We start from the raw sequence: 24,398 nt of genomic DNA on the forward strand, positions 1-24,398 counted from the left end.
AATCTTCTTTACCACTTAAGGTTCAGTCTTGAGGAGAAGAGATTGTAGCTTTTTAAAGCTACAGACAAATATAAATACATGAAGGAAGGCAACATACCTTCATAGTCTATCTTAAAACAATGACTATTTCCAGGCTTCAATATTCATGAAACTGCTTCCACTGAACTCTGCAATGCTAAAGAGACATCTTCTCAATAGAGTGAAAGACATTTTGATGTAGAAATTACTAACAGGCACAAAAAATGTGCAGTAAAATAGTGTTGAAAAATGAGATTAAGTGTCCTCAGAGAGGAAGAGGATGAGAACCTAAGATTTGAAGAAATCTTTTCCCAGTCTTTCTTCAGAAGGACACTTATGGAAAAAGTACAAGTCTGGGTTTTTATAACCCTTACATCTGGCTCCTCAGGGTTTCCAGTAACACACATACAGCAACTCCATTCATTTTACAGAGCCAAAGAACATCAGCTTTGCTTGTTACTAGTGAGCATGGCTAGAGTTAGTCTTTCAAAACCTTCACCTCCCAGCCTTTAATTTCAGATTAAGTTTGAGCAGTATAAACTGGGAAACAGAAAAAGAAAATCTTTGGCTCAGGTTTCTTGGGAGCTTGCTTCTGTTTAACACAAAACACACTGAAGTCTAGCAAGGTTTTCTCAATTTTACATTTCAGCAAAGCAGGTTGTTGTCTCCTGTTAGGACAGGCAGTCCCACCACAGTATTTAAAGGCCTTTAAGGATTTATCTCCAGCTTTGCTTCAAAGTAACGTTTTGCCAAGTGTTTCAGCAATGCTACCTGTGCCAGTATTTCCAGGATTGCTCTCTACAGACTTCTCGGTTATCCAAAAAACCCATGGGGAGAAAAATACTCCGAAAGCCTCCAGTGTTGTGTATCAGCATACACGGTAGAAGGTTACTACACTGAAAAAACTTACTGGCTACACAAAGATGTAGGTGTTTAAGTATCAACCTATAAGCACTAACAGAATCAAATGCCAGCTGCATGTTGGATTCTCACTTAACAGTAAGTGAAAACAAACTTCCACTGATGCATCTGATCTTCTGAATTCTGCAAAGTTGCCTTCCCTGGCCTTGAAATTGTAGGGGCAGGAAGAGCTCTGTACTTCATCCTCAGAAGTCAAGCAGTTGCCCACCAATTTGTGGCTTCCTGCATTTAAAAATATTCTGTGCCATGTGAATTTTACTGTACCCAATAAGCAGCTGAGATTTTAACTGCAGTGACAACTAATGAAGCTTACACTTCAATCCACTTAGTATCTTTATCCCACAAAGGAGAAGGTATCTTAAACACTGCTCGTTACACCTATTTAGGATCCTTTCAGCTTTCAGCTTTGATCAGCCAATTTTGATGAGTTTTAGAGAGTAATAAAACGAAAATAAAAACTTTAAAACTGGAAATGGAGGAGAAAAAAACCCTCTCGCTTCCTTACAAATAATACTTTTTAGCTTGTCATAACTGTTAAAAGTGATACTTAAAGCTCATTTCCTATTAGCCACATATCCTTAACACATTCTGTGCTTTCACGTGTCCGTAACATGAGGGAAGCAGCTCCAACAGCATCAACACTTTGGCAGCTAGACTCTGCTAGATTACAATACCTGGGTGGCTCATATTACCATCTTTTATTATTAAAATACTCAGGAACAATCCTGCCATAGTATTAAATTACCCTTTTCATTTAGTGTGGATAGAAGCTATTACTCTTGCTAGATCTGTATAAATATGATAGTAGATTTGTTTGAGGCAGGTCATTTTCAAGTCAGGACATGGGCAACACACTACTGAGTAACACAGCCTACTGAAATTGCTGAATAATCTATTCAGTACAGTTCTTCTTGGGGGTAAAAGATATTTTAGGACTTCAGCACTGACATGAAATAGCAGTGTATTAAGGCAATCTGCAAGTTTTGGGTTAAAGTTCTTAAGTGGGAAAATTAGAGTTATCCCTTTATTTCTAGAGATTGCAACAAGAATAAGCATAGGTTAGTGTTCGACTAACTACAGTATCTGTGCTTTCTTGCACTGCAATTGCAGTGCAAAGAAACTCTTGTTTCTTTGTTATTAGAAAGAGGAACTCAGGCAAACCATGGCAGACCTAAATCCTGCCTTTCTGAAGGCTGACAAGTAAAAATGAACCCAGAAAAGGAGAACACAGGAAGTGACTCATTTACACCCTGGGCCTTCTACTGCAGAACAGTAAAATGCATAGACAGTATAGCCTAGAATGCTTTGAAGTTTTAGTGAAGTCTACATGCACACTCCCACCTCACCATTAACAACTACTACAGCCATCAGTCACAATGATTTACCCAGTGATCTATACAAAGACAAACTCATTGTGAGCAGAAGACAATACTTCATTCAAAACTGTAGATCTAGCTCCTGCTAGCATCAGCAGCCAGCTTGAACCAACCACTTCCTCTTCAAAAGGCCCTGAATGGACCATCTGATTGCAGCATAAAGCAGTGAGGACAAACCCTTAGAACAGCTGAGTATTTTTAGACAACTGCCACCCATCAGCAGAGCACTGCGGATGCAGCAGTGGGACACGTGGCAGCAGCCAGACACGTGGCACAGCTCCCATCTGGAGCACTTTTACACATGGAGCTGTACAAGATCCTCCACACACCCCACTCAGTGGCCATCTCCCTGGGGCTCCCCACCTCTCCCCCCAGATAAAACACACTGCTTTCAGCAGTAGCTCTTCCCATCTGCCTAAAGCATGGGTTGGAATAATTTCAGTATTTCTTGCTGGGTGCTGTTGCTTGCAATGCTTTTCTACCCAATAGGCTCCAACTGAAAAACAGACTTTGAGTAAAGTGATTTCATTAATCAACAAGATTATAGCTTAAAGAAAAAAAAAAAAGAAGAATCAAGTGAGGATCGATTTGAATGAAAACTGACCCAAAGCAACTTACAAAACTTTCCTTGAGTACTATTATAAACTTAACTATTCATCCCATAAAAAAGCATCACTTATGCATCAAGCAATGTTTTAAGCTGTTTCAAGAGCTCATTTTCACTTTATCATATGCTGCAGAGTAAGCCTCTTAAGTACAATTGATTTTAATTGACTGGAATATTGATCCCATGTGTACTCATGATCTAATTACAGAAAAACATAATTGGTAAATCACGTTGATTTATTTCCTGTTAGTGCATCATTCGTAAAAGAAAGCCTGCTGTGCCACCAGCTGAAAGCAGGCCAGTTGGGAAATCTTATCATTGGTACCAAAAAACCAATGAGGATTTTCCATCTCCCCTTCTCCTCAGAAGAAACAAATAAAGGAATGATTTGAAAACAAGAAAAACCCAAAGCAGTTTGGTAGGAAGGGTTGAGAACACACTGTTGACAGCTTTATGATAGAAATAATATTGTACTAATGTGATCATCAAGGCTGAACAATCTGACTCAGGTGCCTTTGTTGCAGTGTAAGGGCAGAAGCAGCAAGATGTACTGCAAAGTCTGGCTGGAAGCTCTTAGGCTGCCACTCCACCTAGTACACACCTGCAACCTGCTCCTGGGGCCTCTGGTTTTGCCTCCACAGGCAAACTTGTTATCCATTGATGCCTATTGAATCCCTGCAGTGTTCCACTGCCTCCATCATTGGTGGCTTCATGGCAGGAGTTCAACTCCCCACAAATTCCTTTATTTGAATCCTATCCTTATAGGAAAATAAGGAAAGAAAAAAAATGGCTCTCCCCTCTCCTAGAGTGCACTATGGCTTTCAGAATAGAAACCCTTCTAAGCTTGGGAAGATGACAATCCCTATGTTAAAAGTCACAGCTACTTTTCATTTTTAAGGAAATGCCATTAGAAATTATAAATATTTTGGTATGGGATATCAGCAAATGAGATCATAACATATTTACATCTGAATTTGTGAGTAAAGATTGTAATTGAAAGGCCTTAGATGTTATACTTGCTTAATCTTACTGGTATTGAAACTCAACGAAAACGAAGGCATTCCATGCAGCTCCTACTGGAATTCATATTAAGTTAAACTGAATAGTCTTCATAGTGTCATAGCACACTTGGAAGAGAGAAAATAATGCACTGATTAAAAAAAAAAAAAAAAAGGATTTTTTCTCTTACAAAAAAGAGGAGGAGGTACCCTATAGAAAAAAGTACTTTCATTTAAGCTGCTCCTCTGGGGAAGACTGCTGTAACATGTCTCTAGGATACAGCTAAAATCTGACTTCCCTCTGTACACATTAGTCTCTTCATACACAAGATCTTGACTGGCCAGTTCCAAGCAAGTTCTGCGAAGACAAATCACATGAGAGGAGACAACCAAATGATACGCCGAGAACAACATCACCTTTTCTTGAAAGGATTCCCGACAGAAACAGTGGCCACAAAGCCCAGCTCAGCTCTACAGCCTATTGGAAGGGAAGAGACTTTAACTTAGGTGGTTACTCATAGTGAAGCACTGTCATCTGACTTTCAGTGCATTTTTATGCATCAATTACAGACGCAACTGGCACAACCAGTTCTTCCCAAGCAGGATTCCTGAAGATAATTGATACAAAAATTGAATCATGCAAACCTCCATTGTAAATGCACATCCAGCTTCTCAGACCAGATTACGTGTCCTGACAGCTTTCAAGCTTTAAAACATTTCACTGGATAAAAACAGTACAAAAGTTCTTGGTGATCATGCAAAGCAATCCAACCTTAGCATATGTTAATATTGATTCTTCATCAAAAGACTAACATTCACATATGTTGTCAGCATTAAAAGTATAACAAACAGCAACTTAGCTGGAGTGATTTTAATTGCCACATTGTTAAACTGGAGTATGATGCTATGTTGTATATACAGTAGTTGAACAAGTGAGTGCTGTCAGAAGAGTATTTATAGGATTTGAGAAAAGGCTTACATGCTCAGAAACCTGTCTGACCATTCTTTTCATCAGAGGGAAAAAAAAATGTTACAATGCTACTTCTTACACAGTGCGTGTGCCTTACACAGTACAGCCATCTTCAGCCATGGTGTAACAATGTTCAGGTTGGGAACGGCACCTGAAGTTTGAGGGTCTGGAATTTTACAAGTAGAAGGCAGGAAGGAAGTAAGAACTAGCATTTCTAAGATCAACTTTTAACCATCTCACAGATCAATTACTATTTTTCCCCTCTTTGGTACTTCACATAAGCACAAATTTTAAAGTTGCATTCTTCCTTGCAGATTTCTTTCAATCCCAGATGAGAATATTATGGGGAAAGTATCAGAACAATGTACAATAAGAGCGTATTTTAAAGACTGATCCCTTTATATGTTTAAAACATGCGTGCACGCACACAAGCACATCATCCTTATTTTCAGAAGACTATTTAAGTTTGCAGTCAAATTTGTTCATCTCATGCTGGAAAACAACCAAAACACCTTTCATCCATATAATAAAGGTATCAGAACATGGAACCATGAGCACACCAATGAACTCCTTACAGGTGTTTGCAGCCAAATTAATGGGATACTCACAGGGCTCTAATTAATGACAAAGGATTTCTTTGATACCTATCCACAAGAAAAATAATCCAACCTGGAAAAGGACTGCTTGGTGGCTGTCACCTTAATTCCTGTGCACAGTGCTTCATACCCAGCAAGTATGGTCAAATAGATTTCCCCAGGTATGTGAAACTTGATGACTGATACAAACCGTAGCTCTATGATGGTCAGGATACTTTGTGGCATCTTAGATAATCCAAATAACTTTTGACAGTCTAAACAAATTAAAGGCAACCTGGATTTTTTCTTTTTTCCAAGATAGGAAATCATAAGTAGAAAAAAAAAAAAAATCACAATGAAAAATATATCACCTTTCCCCTAAATTGCCTTTCAGAATTAACTTAGATCAAGATTTTGCTAATAGAAACATTGCTCAAGAGCCTCTGTAGTTAGGCACATCCTCTATAGCCTAATGAGTATTTCACAAATAGACAACAACCTTGCTGTGAGCAGACAATCTGCAGGAAGACCTGGATTCTTTGGTATGAGTAAATTTGTTTTTTTTTTCTTTGAAAAGAATCAGTAAGTCAAACCTGAGCAGCCAGAGAATGGAAAAGCTCCTGCTCAATACACAGTCCCCATTTCAAGTACCTGCACCAACAGAAGCAGGAACTGGAACAGGAGGCAGAGGGTCAAGCTCAGCAGGATGGCGCCATCTACATCTCCACCATTTCTGGAAGTTCAGGCATCTCAAGTAACAGACTCTTAAAGGCTGGCAGTTTCTGCCACCAGCAAGTAGACATTAAATCCTTTAACAGGGCACCGAGTACTTTTTCAGTACAAATCCAGATGAATACTCAAGAGACAGTGATGAAAACTTAGTCACAAAGGCATGCCAACACACAATTCTTTTGTACATCACATCAGCAGCACAAAACATTAGAAATAAATCTGTTGGAGCACTGAATCCTATGAACAAAGTCAGATAATCCTGCACATGCAGAAGACAGAGGGCTTGAAGTGTACTACAGGAAGGAAGCAATACCCATGGTAACTGGCCAACAGCATACGAGCAACGTCTATTTCTTATCAAGTCTGCACAAGCCCAGTTGTGTAATATAATCAGAAAATCATGGTACGGAGCGACAAGCAACTGCTGCTACATATCACTGTGTTAGCTTAAAAGAACAACAGACAGCAGGGTTCAGAACCCTGATAATTTCCCATGATGTCTGAAGAACTTCACTGTTCTCCCTCCAGTTCGGTTTTCTGTAAGGGTATATAAAGTTACATACAACATTATGGTAAAAGAATACTGAAATTTTTAATTAGTCCCTTGTGTCTCAGTGGCATTTTCCACTGTGTGATCTGCATACTTCACTCAATACATAGAGTTGACAGTGCTCAACTAAAAACCATGATTTCACCATCATTGTTCAGGACCTTACAACTCTCCACACAATCCTCAAGACCCAGCTCCCATACCAACAAGCTCATGTCAGAGTGTTCCACATCTCTTTGTGTAAGACAGTCTCAAATCATGGAACACTGGTGATCAAAATATGGAGTCTAAAGCTCCAAAACAGTCACTAACTTTGCATCCCCAAACAATTGGCTTCTGAGGCACTCTGTTCATATAATGCAAGTGTAATTCCCATTGCACTCAGCTTTAAGGAAGGCTCCAACACTTCTGGGAAGTAAAGTAAATAAAATTAAAACAAAAAACCAAGCCCAATTTCATATAAAGCATGCATAAAGCACAATTAACAGCCACCTATAAACACTTGCTTCATGCCCCACAGGAAAAAGTGCAAATCATTACCAAAATTGTTTCCTAGAACCTTTCCCATCTCTCCAACTTCCACATTTCACTGCACACCTCCACATTCTTCAATACGTGAGCTAAGGATCTTGCAAACACCTATTCTTCTGGCCTTGGCAATAAAATACAGTAAGTAATAGAACCATGGCATTTATTCTTCTGACCTTTTCCCAGAATCACAGAATGATTTGTGTTGGAAAGGACGTTAAGATCATCCAGTTCCAGCCCCCCTGCCATGGGCAGGGACACCTCACACTAAACCATGTCACCCAAGACTCCGCCCAACACGGCCATGAACACTGCCAGGGACAAAGAAGGAGGAACTGTTGTTGGCCAACAGGCATCATCACAGTAGCCATATACTGTCACCTCCTCCACTTACACATATGCAAGTTCTTTAGGTGCAAATCAAAGAGGTAAAAGCATTCCTCTAAATGGGCAAAAACCTCTGCAATACAAATGCTACTTTGACATTGTCTAAGCAACCTGTGATAACCTAAATCGGGATGTGCTTTTGGGTGCTGATGAGACTCAATTATTGATTTACAGAATTGCTCATATTTCAGAAAGCCTGAATGAAAATAAATTAGGAAAAATTAGTTATTAGTTATCCAAGAGGCACTGGAAAACTTTCAGAACTGCAATCTTGCCAGAAACTCACTAATGATTGGATACCATAGCACATAATTCTTTAACAGTTACTTTTTTTCTATCAAATTTACTAAAGCCATTCAAAGATGTAATGTTCTAACAACAGTGATGTCCTGGTTTGGGCTGGGGTAGAGTTAATCTTCTTCATAGTAGCTGGTATGCAGCTATGTTTTGGATCTGTGCTGAAAACAGTGTCAGTAATTAAGAGATGTTTTCATTATTGCTGAGCAGTGCTTACACAAACCCAAGGCCTTTTCTGCTCCCCACACCACCCCCACCAGTGAGCAGGCGAGGGGTGTACAAGAGGATGGGAGGGACACAGCTGGGACAGCTGACCCTAACTGACCCAAGAGATTTCCCATACCACATGGTGTTATGCTCAGCATGTAAAGCTGGGGGAAAGAACAAAGTGGGATGTTTGGAGTGATAGCGTTTGTCTTCCCAAGTAACTGTTACCCATGATGGAGCCCTGCATGCCTGGAGGTGGCCGAACACCTACCTGACCATAGGAAGCGGGGAATGAATTTGCTTTGCTTGTGTTTGCTTTACCTGTTAAACTGTCTTTATCACAACCCACTCTTCTGATTCTATCCCCCAACAAGATGCAGTGGGAATAAGCAACTGGCTGTGCAGGGTTGATTTGCCTGCTGGGATTAAACCATGACAGTCCATTTTGGTGCCCAGCGTGGGGCTCGAAGGGTTCAAGATAGTGACAGATTTGATTGGAATGTGCCAGATCAAATTTATAGCTATTATTGCTGTTTAGCTATTAATTGACAGGCTACTGTGCTTGCCATGGAGCTCACAGTGCTCATTAGTGGCTGCTTTTTGCTTTTGCTGCACACTGTACTGCTTATCACCTCACTCTGCTGTGCCTGGGAACATTTTGATAACAGCAATGGCCATGCGTCTAGGCATCACTGCTAAAAATCTTTGGTGAAGACTTCAGAACTGTTAGTGGTATCAAGAAAGCTGTAGATAAAGTCAGAATGGTTGATCATAACAACAACTTACAAAAACTGTTTGAACTTCACTTTGATTAACAGCCTGGCTGCAGATAAGAACAGTCACATGACACACCAACATTTCCAGAGCACTTTAACCTAAGTTAAACATCCTCATTTCACACACAGCACCTGGTTTTGAAGTTTTTACTACATGGTCCCTCTCCATGCAAACCTTCCTCTTCCGAGAGCATTCTGGACAAGGAAGAAAGAACCAAATGAAATGCAACAAAAGCCCCAAACGCACAAAATGCCCACATGCAATCCAAAAACCCCGGATCAAGCAAGACAAATTGAAAGATGAGGTTTTCTGCTCAGTGAAAAAGCAGCTCATAGACCACCGACCACATAGCTGGATTTCACAGGATTTTTCCCACTGGGAAGGCAGATTATTTGATTCACAATGTGCCAGGGGTCATCTGTAGCAGAACCAGTCCTCTGAAATGTTCTTTTCAACAATATTATAAAGCTACAGCTTGAGAATTTATATGCAAAGAAGGAGAAAATAGGGTTTCACTGTGCTTTTTCATTCTCATTACACACTGAGGAAGACCTAAAAAGATTTTTGTATAACATCTTCAACTCCCCTCCCCTGCCCTCAAAAGCAGCCGCTAAAATTTAACAGATCATGGATCTAGCTACTGGAAAATACAAGCAACAGACACACACATAAAAACAAATGTCTAAACTAGTTAAGCAGCAATGAAGATGGGATAAAAACCAGAGCTCTTTGGCATTTCTGGTGCTGTTAAAATTTTTCTCTCTTCAAGGAACCACTTTGATAAACAATTTCAATACACACTCAGAGTTGAACTATACTGTACAGGTATAAAAAAAAAATTTATCTTGTTCCGTTCAGTTACCCTTAACTGTATTGTCCCAACATTTCAAGTCAGTAACCCAATTTTCATCATGAACAGCAAATAATCCAGAAAACAAGGAATGGGTAAAACTAACATTTCAGCACAAGCTTCTGGCACTCTACTACATTTGTTCTATCTTGAATTTATGTATTTTGAATTGCTATTTAAGCAAAATAAACCAAGGCCAAGCAGAACACAATTTCCCTTCTAAAAGCAAGTTATAGATGGGTCTGTGACACAAAGGCCACAAACCAGTGAAAGCTAGACTGAGATAAAAGGAATGTGAAAGATTTTCAACACACCTATTAAGCTTGATTACAAAAACCAAATACACATTCATACACTTGAACTTCACATGAAACACTTTATATCAGAGCAGTATGTTTTCATGGAGTACTCTATGCAATGACCCTGTAGAACACATTCTTTTGAACAGTACTGTCAGAATGGAAGTAAAATTTCAGTGAACCTTCTTTGATACTGCCCAAGAAATTGTGTGCAATTCAAACAGGCTTCAACAATATGCATACACATCATAAACTTAACTGGCTTCTATACTCACCACTAATCCGAACACATAATTAAATCAATACCTTTTGCATTTTCTTTGGATCTTTCTGTGAGTTTTCTCTGAGAGGTACTTTTCCAAACAACTTCCATCCCACATCATTTTGCTTTTCAAATCTTGCACTTGGCTTTCTGGTGAACAAATTCCTACAAAATAAAAGAGCGTGATTAAGAAAAAGGGTTGATTAATTCTAATAAACAGATGGATAAGCAATTTGCTAACCTTATGTATCCCAGTCACAATATTCCAGTTCCTCTTACGGTTGTGCTGGCAGGCACTGTTTCCCAGCCTCAAGAGGTAATGCAGTATCATCACAATACCAGGCAATGGAGTTGGTTAAATAAGAATTTTTAGTAGATAAGAAAGTTCATTTGTAACTTTGCAAAAGTGGCCTTTTTTACCCTCTCTGCACCATCCAGCCTCAGTCTTTCAAAGTAAAACTGAACCACTAAATCTCTTGCTGCATAAACGTTCCCCACCTGCCTGTTACAGCACACTATTACCAAAAATAACAGAAAAGTTGCAACTGTAGTAGCCTTTTACTGTATTTAATTTGCTTTCATAAGATTATTTTTTCCTGAATAACCTTAAAAGCAGCTATCAAAGCATTTATTTTGAACCCTCTCTGAAATGTCTCCAACTAACCAGCTTAAACACTGCGGTAATAGTCATGAAACTAAACATAAAGCCACTGAAAGTTACTTCGCTAGTTTTTAATCATAAAGCAATATGCCAGACTTGCATCTCTGCACCACAACTATGTTCTCCCAAAACTGAACATAAGGTACAGACCAATCTTCATACTTTTGGTAGCACTCAGCTTCTCCAAGAGCACAACCCACAGCATGTCTGGAGTATTAAAGTAACAGGTTTTCTTTTGTTGTACTCTCTAGGTCAGCAAATAACCAAGGATGTCCAGGTTAGCTCACTTATTTACACATCTTGAGGCAGGTTTATCTGGCAACCTGACTACAGGCTTTTGCTCCCTCATTTAAAAGAAAACAGAAGCAAACAAACAATGCCACTGAGACAAAAGCATTTTTTGCTACTTCAATCAGGAGGCAGCTATAGCACCTTCATACCACAGATGCTTTCAGTCTGGTATTACTGCTTTTCCTTGCAGTTACTACCTTAATACCCAGTGCTCTGACTCACCAAGTACAAATTGCTTCTTATACATAAAGCGTGGAAGTTTGGGAAATAAAACTATATCAAGCTTTGTGTTGTAAAAGGGCTGAATACACATCTGCAACAGGAATGACCTGGACACTAAAAAGGTGGTTTTTTTGGCCGCTCTGGATCAGCTAACATGAACAATACCATAAATACACCAAGAGGAATAATATTGTGTGGACAAATGTTTAATACAAGAAAACCAACCTAGGCATAAATGTTAGAGTGATCTGGAATATATTATAAGGTTCATAGGCTGTACTGCCATCCTTAAATATGCACATATTTACACAAATGATCACATGCTTCTGTATCACAAGGGTACAATTACCTTGAAACCCAAAAAAGGAACAGATTATCACATAAAAAGATAAGAACAAAGTGTTTAGGTACAGAAATCACACAAGTGAATTACAACTGATGTCAAAGCTAAGCAGTAACTATACTTCTACAAAGGCCTTTCAGGTTTCCCCTACCCCACCTCACACAAAACATAAAGGTACAGGGAAAGAAGAATAATATGGAAAACGTTGAAACATACTGCCACATTTTCCCTCTTTCCACTTGTTTCAAAGCATGAAATTATAATTCTACAGGTAAACTACTGGATCAAACAAAGATTTGCTTTGTCTCTATAACTGGCCTACTCCATTTCAGTATTATGAAGCTCTCCCATAGCTCATCATTACAGCTTCAATGGTACTTGGAGAGGTATAAACTAACTGGGAGATTAATCAACAAGCTTGACTACACTGCTACCACTACAACTGCTAGTGCTGGGAAAAAGAGATCATCATAAAACCAACTTCCAAAAAAGGTGTTTCAACTGAATTTGATTTCTTTTCACCAGCAATTCCTTCACCCTGGCAACATAAGGAACCCATTCTGTTTGAGGGTTTACTACCCATACGGGCTTCTGCATGGAATTATCTTCTTACCCCTGACCAAGTTCATAACATGAATGTGAAACAGCCTGAGGTGATGGATTTATAGGTCCATTTGAGATAGCTACGAGGAAAATAAAATGTAAAGAGAGGCAAACTTGAGATTATTCTATATATACATGTTAAACTAATTTAAAATGGAGAAATATCAAGCAAGTTCTAAAACACATCCAAGAATAAAAAGGAGAACATGACAGGAATAACATCATCAAAACCACTGCAGGCAAACAGGGTACACAATGCAAGACAGGCTGACTGTTCTTGCAAAAGGTTTTTTTTCAGGCTGTTACTATTTCAGAAGCAAGCTAAGTTCCAGACTACATACTGCCCTCAGAGAGAACAAGAATTTCTAGCATCAGGGACACCTGAAAGAGATCCATAAGGAGGCACCTGTGTGACAGTTCTGCACATATTCAAATCCTCTTTTGCAAGTAAAAGGCTTTCACCACAGTTCATTAGCTCTGCAATAACAGGAAAATTAAAGGACTAACAGTCAATTTTCTCTCAGTATCTATCCACATTAGAGGTTGTTTGCAAAGGTATATAAAGCAATAACCTCCTCTATCTCCTCTGAGTGATTTTGAGAGCAGCAGTAGGTCTTTATCCACACAGCAAAATAAAGATGAACTGGAATGATAAGGGGTAATAGTTCTCTGTTACAAATGCCTGCATGAGAGGAACTAAACCTGAAAGGTCAATCTCACATACTTACTTTCAATTCAATTCTGCAGTCCTAACTATCTGTTTTCACTTGAGAGGGAACATCATAATAAGTAATCTGTTCTACAGGTTCTCTAGCAGATGGCACAGCACTTGCTCAGCTCGTTCTTCTCTGCGTATGCGATTTCCACTGTATGTTCTAAGGCACCAGGCATCTCCTCCTCTCTTTGCACTATGTCAAAGATTTCCAGTTGACTTTCTTAAAGTTTAAAATACATATTGAACTCAAAGCAGCAAGAACATACAATTCCCATCCTGTACAGAACAACTTGCTCTCCTTTTCCTCTTTTTACCTGCTCTGTCTGTGCCAAAGTCTTGGTGTTTTGCAGATGTCCATACTCTTTATGTACTCCAAAAAGTCTCAAAACTCCCAAAAGGCGTAACATTATCAGAAGCCACAAACTGGTACAATCAGATGTAAAACCTCAAACAACAACCCATTCTTGCTTTGACTGAGCGGGGACAGAACTGTTAACCCCTGATCTGCCCTGACTGGAACAAGCCAAAGGTAAACCACATATGAGCTGGGCTGGCATGGAAGGACCAGAAGAGATGTTCCTCCCTTTGCACTTGATTTTAGAAAACTTACGGGAAAAACAAACCAAAACCAAACAAACTGCGGAATATTCTCTGGTCTGGTTTCTGCAAAGCTTTGCAGTAAGTCAGGACAACACCACAGGGCCCTGATAAAGCCACTACTTGAGACTTCTGGACTGAAAATACACCCTTAAAATATGCAACTCCCTTAGAAGGAAGTAATGATTTCTGCCATATGTACATATCAGAGCAAGTAATTCATGGCAAAACCTTTCATTTTCCTGCTGCCACAGCACAAAAGAGAATTCATTTCCATCCAGGCTTATACAGGTTATCAGGATTTGCAAAAAAGCACTAAGCAGTCTCACTTCTGAGCAAATGTAATTCACAAAAAAGACTCCACTCTAAGGGTAATTTAAGAAACCCTTATGTTACTGGGAAACACAGGTTAGCAAGAGCAAAAATGCTCTGTTTGGGGGAAAAAAAAAAACAAAACAAAACCCAACCCCAAACCAACCATCACATGTACAGGTCTTCACTCCAAAGACGAGCTCGGAATCCTAGAGTGAATGATCTCAAAGTGGTTTAAGATACAAAAAACAAAAACAAAACAAAAAAAAAAAAAAAAAAAATCAATGCAAGATCTTGAATGTAAGAAGGATTGACATGCCTGGAAAGAAAAGATCACATGCTGATCATTATCTCAGTCTCATTGTCCTCTTCACAACCATTACAGCACATCATGCTGATTTGCAACAGGGATATTAACAAGAATATCTGACAGGATGCATCATGTCTGCAGTATTATTAGTGTGGAGCCATTAAAGTGTCATGGGTTACATCTGCATTCCTATTGAAAGTGTTAACTATTTCACAGTAACTCTCTGTAGCTGCTTGTTTTAGGAAAGTCAGCCTCGTAAGTTAAATTGAGATCAAATTTCAAACTGAAAATTGCTTTTGCAGAGTCCCTCAAAACAGTATTTGGCACCAAAGAGCTGTTTAACCTTGTTACTTTAATTGAGCTGTGGAGAGGAATTACCTGCCTGAAGAGAATTTAATTCTAACTCCACAGTTAATTTCTACATACAGAGAGTATTCTGTGATACAGGAGAGAGACCAAACAATCATGCGCTTGAACATACACATACTGAACCATTACTGTATACTCATCTGCCCAACTGACTTTTTTGTGGGGAAAAGAAGTTAATACCAATAGGCAAGCTCAGCAGTGCCAGGAAAACATTTTTTAATAAAAACTTCTGAACCACTTCCTTTTGGTTCTATAAGCAGGAAAATAAACTTACTATGAGGTTGTGAGACACTGACACAAGTTGCCCAGAGAAGCTGTGGCTGCCCCATCCCTGGCAGTGTTCAAGGCCAGGTTGGACGGCTCTTGGATCAACCTGGTCTAGTGGAAGGTGTCCCTGACCATCGGAGGGGGTTGGAACTGGATGAGCTTTAAGGTCCCTCCCAACCCAAACCATTCTGTGATTCTATGATACACACTTCACATTCAAATATGGCATTTATGTAGCCTTGTGTGCTGTCAGGGTCAGGCTGAAGCATCACTCAAAATAAAAACTAGAACCACATCAAGAAGTAATCAAGCAAAACCTATCTACACAGCCCATTACAGCTTTTTTCAGCTCGTGGCTTTCCAACAAGGTCCCACATCACCACCAAAGCAGAAACTTTACCTAGTTCAGTTCAATTCTCCTCCTAAAAAGACAGGAAGTCTGTAACACAACTACCAGCAACTATTGCTGTGTGACAAGTTTATGGCACTGCTCCACTTTTTCCAAATTCCAGCCGTGGTTTGTCCCACACAAGATTAGCCACTTACATGAAGTCATCCTCAAAAGGCCATCCCTCCCCACCACTCCCCCAGTTCAGCATACAAACCTATGAACCAAGAGGAGCAGAGACAATGCCACCACCGTTTCTCCTGCCAGTTTACTCCAGATCTGACAGGCAGCTCTATACCTCCTTCCTGAAGAGTCTCAAAGTTTTTTCTAGCCAGGCAGGACCAACACTGTGCCCCCTGACATACAGCTGAAGTTCAGTACCACTGGAGTCAAGGAACTGTTCCTCTGGCACATGTCACTTGAACAACAGGAAAGAAGGATGTGTTCCAGCACAGGAGCTGTCAGAGGGTGGAGCTGAACAAGGCAGACACACATACACCCACTGATGCCTGTCTGTGTGCACGCACACACACATACACTACAACTGGACTGCCAGGCAATACACAGCATTTTTTTTACCCCGGAACTCCCAATATATATCAGTTGGTAAATAAAAGGGCAGCAGAGCTTAGGACTTAGGAGTTTTCATAACTAGAGTATGTGAGTTCTTCAGAAAAAAAGTCAGAAATTGATTATTTTTAAGCCTTTTGCTGTTAGTATTTTGACATGGCTCCTTAGGCAAAGTTCCATAGTACGTGAACTACTGGCATGCAGCATGGAATGACAGCTGCAAGCAAAAGAAAAGTGAGATGGCAGATGCTGCTCTGTGGTAGACCACTTCAACACTGATCCAGCTTGGAGATTATATTTGCAAGTAATTGTGTTCCTTACTCTTAAAAAGACAGTTGCTGTAAAAAAACACACATAGGAATTAACTAGAAATTGATCAAACTCATGTAGAGATTGATGCAATTTTTCACCTGTATTTACCTAGACCTAATTTGTAAGTAATTTTTTGTAACAAGTGTTAAGAACACATCCCATATGGTTACATTTCCTGCTCTCAAGATGCATGCTCATACCCAAATTTCATTAGTCGCTCGATTCAGAAGGTTATTTTCAGAAGACAAAAGTGGAAGTGTCATGCAAGTTGGCACCTGGAAAGACTTACCAATCTCATGAGTAAAGTGGATGAAAAAAAGGGCAGTGAAGAAAGTTCAAAAGGTTCAGATTTTGTAGAACAAAATTATCTCTAGTGAGTATCAGTCTCACATGTATTCTTAAGAAGCAGGAAAGAAACAGAGTCAAGTCAAAGCTCCTTTCAGCTGCTTCTGGAGGAAGACCCTGAAATTTCCTCCTAACTCCAAACAACATGAGGAGAGAGCATTAAGATCTTGAGGCCCTCAGCCTACACAAAGGCAATCATAGTGGAGTGGATAACAGACTTTATCTAAAGAGTTTGACAGTAAGCAGTTATTAATCATAAGGACTAGGTAAACCCAGTCATCAGCACAGTGTTAAGAGATGTCTCCACAGGCATTATTCCACAAGGCACAAAATCACAGAATGGTTTGCTCTGGAAAGGACCTCAAGATCTAGTTCCAACCCCTCTGCCATGGGCAGGGACACCTCACACTACGCCATGTCACCCAAGGCTCTGTCCAACCCGGCCTTGAACACTGCCAGGGATGGAGTAGTTAACCACTTCTTTGGCATCCAGAAAACTACACTGAAACAAGATATTTTAACTAATGCACAGCACCTGTTGAGCAAAGAACATATTAAGATAAATTCTACTAAATATTTGCTGAATTGTGGGCAAAAATGCCCAGCTTCCTTACCTGGCATGGTGTGGATTCAACTAACACTGTCTTGGAAACATTTGCACATTATTACAGAATTAAGGCAACAGGTACTGTTTTCTTCCCCTCCTTCAATGACCTTTACTAACTGTAACCTTCAAAACTTACCCTCAAATAAACAGAAGATTCTCACCTCGAGATGTTCCAAATTCGTACTCTGTGCTCACTTAAATGATTTCAAGAGGCACAGAAAATAAGCCCTGAAAAATCAGCAACATATTCTATCACAGAACAGAGTACCTAATTAGTGGAAGAACAAGACTCTGACACATAAATCATGATTAAGGAACTGATGGACTTGAGAAATTCTTGTCAGAAGACACACACCCCCCCCCCCCCAAGATCTCCTGAACATCTCCAATCTACATTCTCCACAGGTAAAAGCCAACAGTTGGTACCCATGACCAGATAACACTTGTTTCTATAAATAACTCCCTAGATACAGTGATTGTCAGTTCTCGATTCCCCTCTTGCAACCACACATCACCTCTCCATCAACTACACTTCCCAAAAAAGAAACCAAGCATACCAAACAAAAAACCAAACCAAAATAAAACATCAAAACCACATGACAGAACAAAACATCATCAAAAGCTTGCAAGTATTTTGGCTATGGTGAATAACCTTCATCAACAAGTCAAGTCATGTTTCGGATCAGATCCCAAAATCACATAAAAAAACCACGTTTGCAAATTTTTATCTCTGAGAGATTGCCAGAGGTCAGGCTAAAGGAAGAACAACACTTGGTTTACGGATAAACACTAGTAGAGAAAGACAGCCTGGAAGTTGACCTACCTATGAAAGAGGTAACCAATGAGAAATCATGTTTTAAAACCCCATCACATTTTATAAACAAGGTTTTCTAACCACTGATCTTCCAGTAAGAACCCAGAACAACCCGGACACTTCACGGTCTAACAGATACCTGCAGGTCTAAAAAACATTTACACAGTCAAGGGAAAGAGCAATACAAGCGCAGTACAGGATATCTGAGAGCTGCAGTAGGGTAACTTGGAAATCTCTTTAGATTTCTGAGGAAAAAAGCTGGTTGTGATAAACTACTTGTCTACAATGTGCATTTACCTTTTTCTCTTAGAGCATAGCTCTCATTTCAGAGGGGAACAAAGCAGAGCTGCCTGCACTGAAGCATCAAAGGCAGGAAAAGATAAACTGGACAGTAATCCTGCCTGTTTAACAGTTGGGATAGGTTGTAGCAAACCAAGAACTAGTTTGCAGGTGGATGACGCAAGTGCTCACCTACCACGTGAATGCTGCAGAGCTCTCAGAAACAGTTTCAGCAAGTTAGGACTCATACAGAAGCAACGTTTAGATCCAAGTTCAACCTATTAGAGCCAACCACCTACACATAATGGTTCTTTTCTGGCTGGCAAAAATTCCAGTTATCCCAGTGTTATCAGACTAACCCAACACTCTAGTCCCAGAGTCTGAAGGCAGATTTCTTCATTGATCTGAAGTACTATTACCGCACAGCAAAATAAAAGAAAAAACCCTGAATGAATGCATAAAATGTCATCCTAAGCAAAAAGCTGAACCTGAGTCAGCAGTAAGACCTTGCAGCAATAAAGATTAAAATTTGCAGCAATAAAGATTAAAATTTGCAGCAATAAAGATTAAAATTTGCAGCAATAAAGATTAAAATTAAATGTGGACTGAGTCATATAAGCAAATCAAAAGGACAAAGATGATTAAAAGCTCTACTTGATACCCATGAGACTATTATGTGCATCCAGTTTAGTGCCCCTGGACTAAAGGAGAGCTCAAAAACTGGAGGAAGTCAGCGAACAATAACAGTGATGGCTGAGTCCTGAGGCCTACAATGTACAAGCAAGGATACTGAGAGGTGGTTTAATTCAGCCTGGATGACCATTCTCAGAGGGGCAAACAAGAAAACACAAGGAGCAAAGCACCAAGCTTCTGCAAGGTACATTCCAGTTGGATAAAAGGAGACAGGGGAAAAAAAATAAATCACAGTGGTAGTGGGTAAATCCTGAACCACAGAGGATTTACCTGGAAAAGTAGAACCTAGATACAGGTTTTTACTTATACCTGGGTCATTTTTTCACCTAGATAAACCTAAATGAGGTTGTGTTACGACTTGGAAACTTTTGAGGTACTAATGACTACAAAGAGAGGCTTAATATGGATACCTCCTTAAAACAGCAATGGAAGTAATACCCAAATTGAGATTAACAATTCATAAAGAAGAACAGATTTTTTGTTTTGTTTTATTTTTCTTGCCAGATAACTCAATATTCCTTTAACAGAACTTCTAATATCCAGAGCAAGGCTTAAAACCAGACCCAGATACAAGTCCTGAGCTGCTCCAAAAAACCCATGGTCTCCACATACTATTTCTGTTAAACAAGTATTCATCTATACATACGACTTCTCTTAACAGACATTTCTTGTTCAAGCCTTTATGAAGATTTTTACAAACAAAAGTTAACGATGACTCCAACTTCCCCACAGATTACAGAACACAGGGAGACAGTATTAAAATAATACGTTTTTGTTCCTCGATATTTAGTTCGGCTAATTTCACCTTGTTCGCTGTATTTTTCAGAATCTCTAAGCATACACAACATCCCCTCACAATGTCAACCCAGAATTAAGTGCTTTTTACAGCCAGAGTGATTTTTTTAAACCATTTCTATACTTAAAATAACTTTCAGCAGTTGATATTTCTGATAAGGGACAGATAGAATAAAAAGTCAGTTGAACATTAAATGATATTTTGATTAAATAGAGATATGTAGAGTGTCACATGGCAGTAAAAATAGACTGGTTATGGTTACAATGGACCTTAAGATCATCTGGTTCCAACCCCTTGCCATGGGCAGGTACACCTCAAACTAGACCATGTCACCCAAGGCTCTGTCCAACCTGGCCTTGAACACTGCCAGGGATGGAGCATTTACCACTTCTTTGGGCAGCCTGTTCAGTGTCTCACCACCCTGTTCCTGCTGATATTCTCCCTCTTCCTCTGTGCCCATCCACTTCCCCTCACAGCTTCTTTTAACAAATGGAAATGTCAGTAAAGCCCTTGTGAATTAGCTGAAGATACAAAGAACATATATCCCACTAATTCCCTAAACATTCATATAAACAATGAATCAGAATGAAAATAGACCTTCATTTCATTCACCTGAATTAGTTCATGAAGTATTATATACAACAATGTAAATAATTCTTTCTATTCAAAAGTAAGCAGGCAGAACGCACAGAAATGAGCAACCACATCCTTTCCAAAAGGCATTCTCACACAGGAGAGGAAGAAGGAACAGGTGTTGGTAGCAAACACTTCTCCTGCTAATGGAATTATTCCTCATCATCTCCTTCTCAGCTTTTTGGCTAGAAAATAAGGCAGAAATTTTTCTCTCCCTGCACAAAACCTAGGCTAAGCAGACTGCGAAGAGAACTTTAAGAGGAATTATAAGTGCACTAACTGTGGGGAGGTTCCATTACAACCCATCCACAGCCCTCACCTGTGGGCTAGAAAACAAGCCCCTGGCAGTCTACACCTTTACCCTTGATCAACGCAACTTGAATGTCTGTGGGACATCTTTGTAAGGTTCACGTATTTCTCCTCATCTCTGGGGCTACTGAAGAAGAAAAAAAGCAATACAGCTAAATGCTGCAAACAACACACAACACCTAACCATGCTACAAGCCTTTCAACAGCCAGTGTGAGACTTTTGTAACACTGCCCACCAACCACTAGAGAAGAAACATACACATTTGACTTAATGTAAAAGTAATAACTAGACCACATTAAGTCCTCACTTACTGCATAATTTTGTACCATTACTAAAAGAACAACCCCAGAATTCTGAAGTACCACTGAGCAATTTTTCCTTTAACTTCCGCAAGGATAAAAATAACCTCAATCAGCCTCTTAATTTTGCTGCTGAGTAACTGAAAACAGTTTCACACAAACAGGACTTCAAATAAAGCAGATTTTATTTGCAAAAGCCACTTCCCTTTATTCTAAAGAGCTTTAGTGCAAAATTGAAGGCAGAACTAACAGAACAGTAATTCTAAACAAAAGCCACATTATTTCATGCATAAAGGGAAAACAGATTAAAATTAATGTGGACAGTTTCAGTTCAACACCTAGCGGAGAACAGGCCACATGATGAAGTTCAAAGCACACCAAATTAGCAGATAGGAACTCTGAAAACTGCATCATACAATTTTCAACCTTTATCAAAACAAAAAGGCTGGTATCTTTATACGAGTCCAACCTTGCACCTATAGAAGACCTGCATGGAGAGAGAACAGTTATTTCAAAAACATTCAGTGAACTTTCACCTTTTTCTACACAATGACGTGATAGTTAAGTACAGGTGAGAGGAGGAGCATAGGTCTTTTGTTTCAAACAGCCACGAAGTAGCTTTCAAATAAGTAGCATCCAAAACCATGCTGTGAAGACTGCAACACCCATCACCTGAACAGCTCATGGGCTGCTGAAATTTTGTTTCCAGCATCATCTGTTAATGCAGATCCTCAGTACCTATGCTGCTTCCCACACCACTTAGACATAAGCTCATCAGCCTTCCTCCCCCCTGCAACCCTTTCAGATGACCATTACTGGCAACCATTAGCTCCATATGCATACAGATACGGTAGAAGCGAGGGACATACCCTCCACCAAATTCCTCTTTTCCCTCCAACAGGAAAGTGAATCCTGGGGGAGAGGAAACCACAGCTCCCCTGCAGGAAAGGGAAGCAGCCTGTGCTGGGTGTTCATGTGGGTTCCCTCCATCAGAAGGTGGGAACTTCTGGACAATACCTGCAGCTCAGATAGTTTTTATTCACTGGTGGTTACAAGCTGTGTAACCTAGCTGTGTCACAGCTCTTTGTGTCCCTCCTCCTACACACTTGAGTCCTGTTCTCAGCCTGTCTCCTCCTGAGCAGCCTAGGTTCTATTTAATAGGCTTCATTTAACATAAAACAGGCACAGAAGAGAAGACAACATGATATATCAAGTTTAGCATCTCACATTACTCAACCATTTGGCTGAGGAAGTTGGGGCTGTTCAGCCTGGAGAAGAGAAGGCTGCGTGGAGACCTCATAGCAGCCTTCCAGTATCTGAAGGGGGGCTACAGGGATGCTGGAGAGGGACCCTTCATTAGAGACTGTAGTGACAGGACAAGGGGTAACGGGTTAAAACTTAAACAGGGGAAGTTTAGGTTGGATATAAGAAGGAAATTCTTTCCTCTTAGGGTGGTGAGGCACTGGAATGGGTTGGCCAAGGAAGTTGTGAATGCTCCATCCCTGGCGGTGTTCAAGACCAGGTTGGACGAGGCCTTGGGTGATATGATTTAGCGTAAGGTGTCCCTGCCCACAGCAGGGGGGTTGGAACTAGATGATCTTAAGGTCCTTTCCAACCCTAACGATTCTATGATTCATAAGGATTTTCATCCTTTCTTTTCCCTTCAGTGGTCAGTCAATTCCCTTTTCAGAGAGACAAAAATGGGAAATCAACACTATAATACTCCGTATTATTCTGTCTTCTTTTGAACACCAAAATTAGAGAAGTACAATAAGCTGTCCTCTCATTAAAAACAAAATGCAGCATTAGGGAAGGGCCCTATTTATTAACACAGGTGACTTACCTATACTATCAAAGGACCCAATTCCAAATGTCAGAAATCCAAATTACGTGACCAGTCACCTGAAAACACATGTATGTATATGTGATATAAACATATCAAAATCACAAGATTTCAGACTTAATGCTGAAACCAGTAGGTATTACTTTGAAAGTTAAGCCCTTTTGTTTATCAGATGACAAGTAAAGCTACAGTCTGGACTAGGTCTGTGATTCTGTATGTGGTATAGGGTGTAAATTGTGCTTCAGAAGCTCTCTCTCTCAAATACAGAGGTTCTTTGGAAACAGTAAAACGTAATAGTACTCTTAAAGCCCTTTATTTCATGCATAGTCCCCATTTGCTGCAGAGGTTTCCCAAGATCTGCTACTTAGGACATTTGGATGAAAAACTTTTAGGAGTAGCCTGAAAAGAAAGAGGACACAAAATAGAAAATATCCACAGCAGTAGACTAAGTAAAGAGTTTGGATTCCTGTAGCTCATTAAAAAAGGAAGGGATCTGCATGGCTTATTATTTAACTGCACATACTCCTAGTCCTTCTTATGTTCACTCTGTGCATAACCATAGAAAGCCTCATTCTCAGTCTCCAAAACAATAAATGAAAGAGATAAATGAAAGTACAACATCCACACTAAGATCACAACAATCCTGACTCATCAAAACTGTTTAAACCCCAAGCATTTAAAAAGTCTGTGTTTCAGCAGTGCTATGCAGAAGCAAAGTCCAAAGGTAAAACTCATTAACCTGTGCTTCTCTGGGTCACTAGGGCGAAGGCACAGACAAGCCAGCAGCTCTTTAGTCACCCAATCATTTATTTGCTCACCCTGTTTCTCAAATCAGGTTCCTGCATATATTCAAATGGAGGAAATGAATTCAAACTCATGCTTTATATGAAAGACCTACAGCCTCTTACAGCTGACACAAGTACACATAACACTGGAAAACAACCAACATCAGGTTTCTTTGCCAACAGTCAGCATTACAGCTGCTTTCAGAAACAAAAAAAACAGTTTCATGTGCTAACCTGGAGCCTTATGAGAGCACCAGTACCCCACCTAGCACTGTACCTGTGCCTTAAGCTCCTTCAAGAGGAAAGCTATGAATAAGCAAGCAGGAAAGTGGCCTCTTTTTCTCGCTTTGGATCTTCCTGCCACATCCAAAGAGGCATGTACCAGCCTGAGGTAACAACCAGACCTTTCCAAGGCTCCACCAACTGAAGAGACAGCAACCAAGCCAGAGGAACCGTCTTGCAGATGTTCTTCACTATAATGCTCAAGAAGGCAGGGCAGGAGCTCTCCATTCCCAAGCGCCCATTAAATGATGCTTAGGTTTTACTGGAGGCATCTGATTCTTGTCGGTAGTATCAGACAGCTACAAATCTTAACTGACATATCCAGAGTAAACTCTGTCTTGACAAGTTCAGAGAAGCTAACACATTCTCAGATGCCAGACTGGATTCAACATAAGCAC

At 39.9% G+C, this 24,398-nt stretch overlaps 1 protein-coding gene across 3 annotated transcripts in view; it reads right to left on the reverse strand.

Moving 5' to 3' along the window:
* TBC1D14 (TBC1 domain family member 14) overlaps positions 1-24,398 on the reverse strand; it is a 74,230-nt gene that overhangs the window by 40,766 nt on the left and 9,066 nt on the right. For all 3 annotated transcript variants that reach the window (XM_061468749.1, XM_061468758.1, XM_061468767.1), the window contains exon 3: positions 10,399-10,519. In XM_061468749.1, the coding sequence (XP_061324733.1) occupies positions 10,399-10,519 (121 nt within the window). The remainder of the gene's footprint in view (positions 1-10,398; positions 10,520-24,398) is intronic.

This window comes from Pezoporus flaviventris, unplaced genomic scaffold, assembly GCF_033815535.1.
Source record: "Pezoporus flaviventris isolate CSIRO_AGI_PZ_B2104156 unplaced genomic scaffold, CSIRO_AGI_Pfla_v1 ptg000002l, whole genome shotgun sequence".
Classification (NCBI taxonomy): Eukaryota; Metazoa; Chordata; class Aves; order Psittaciformes; family Psittacidae; genus Pezoporus; species Pezoporus flaviventris.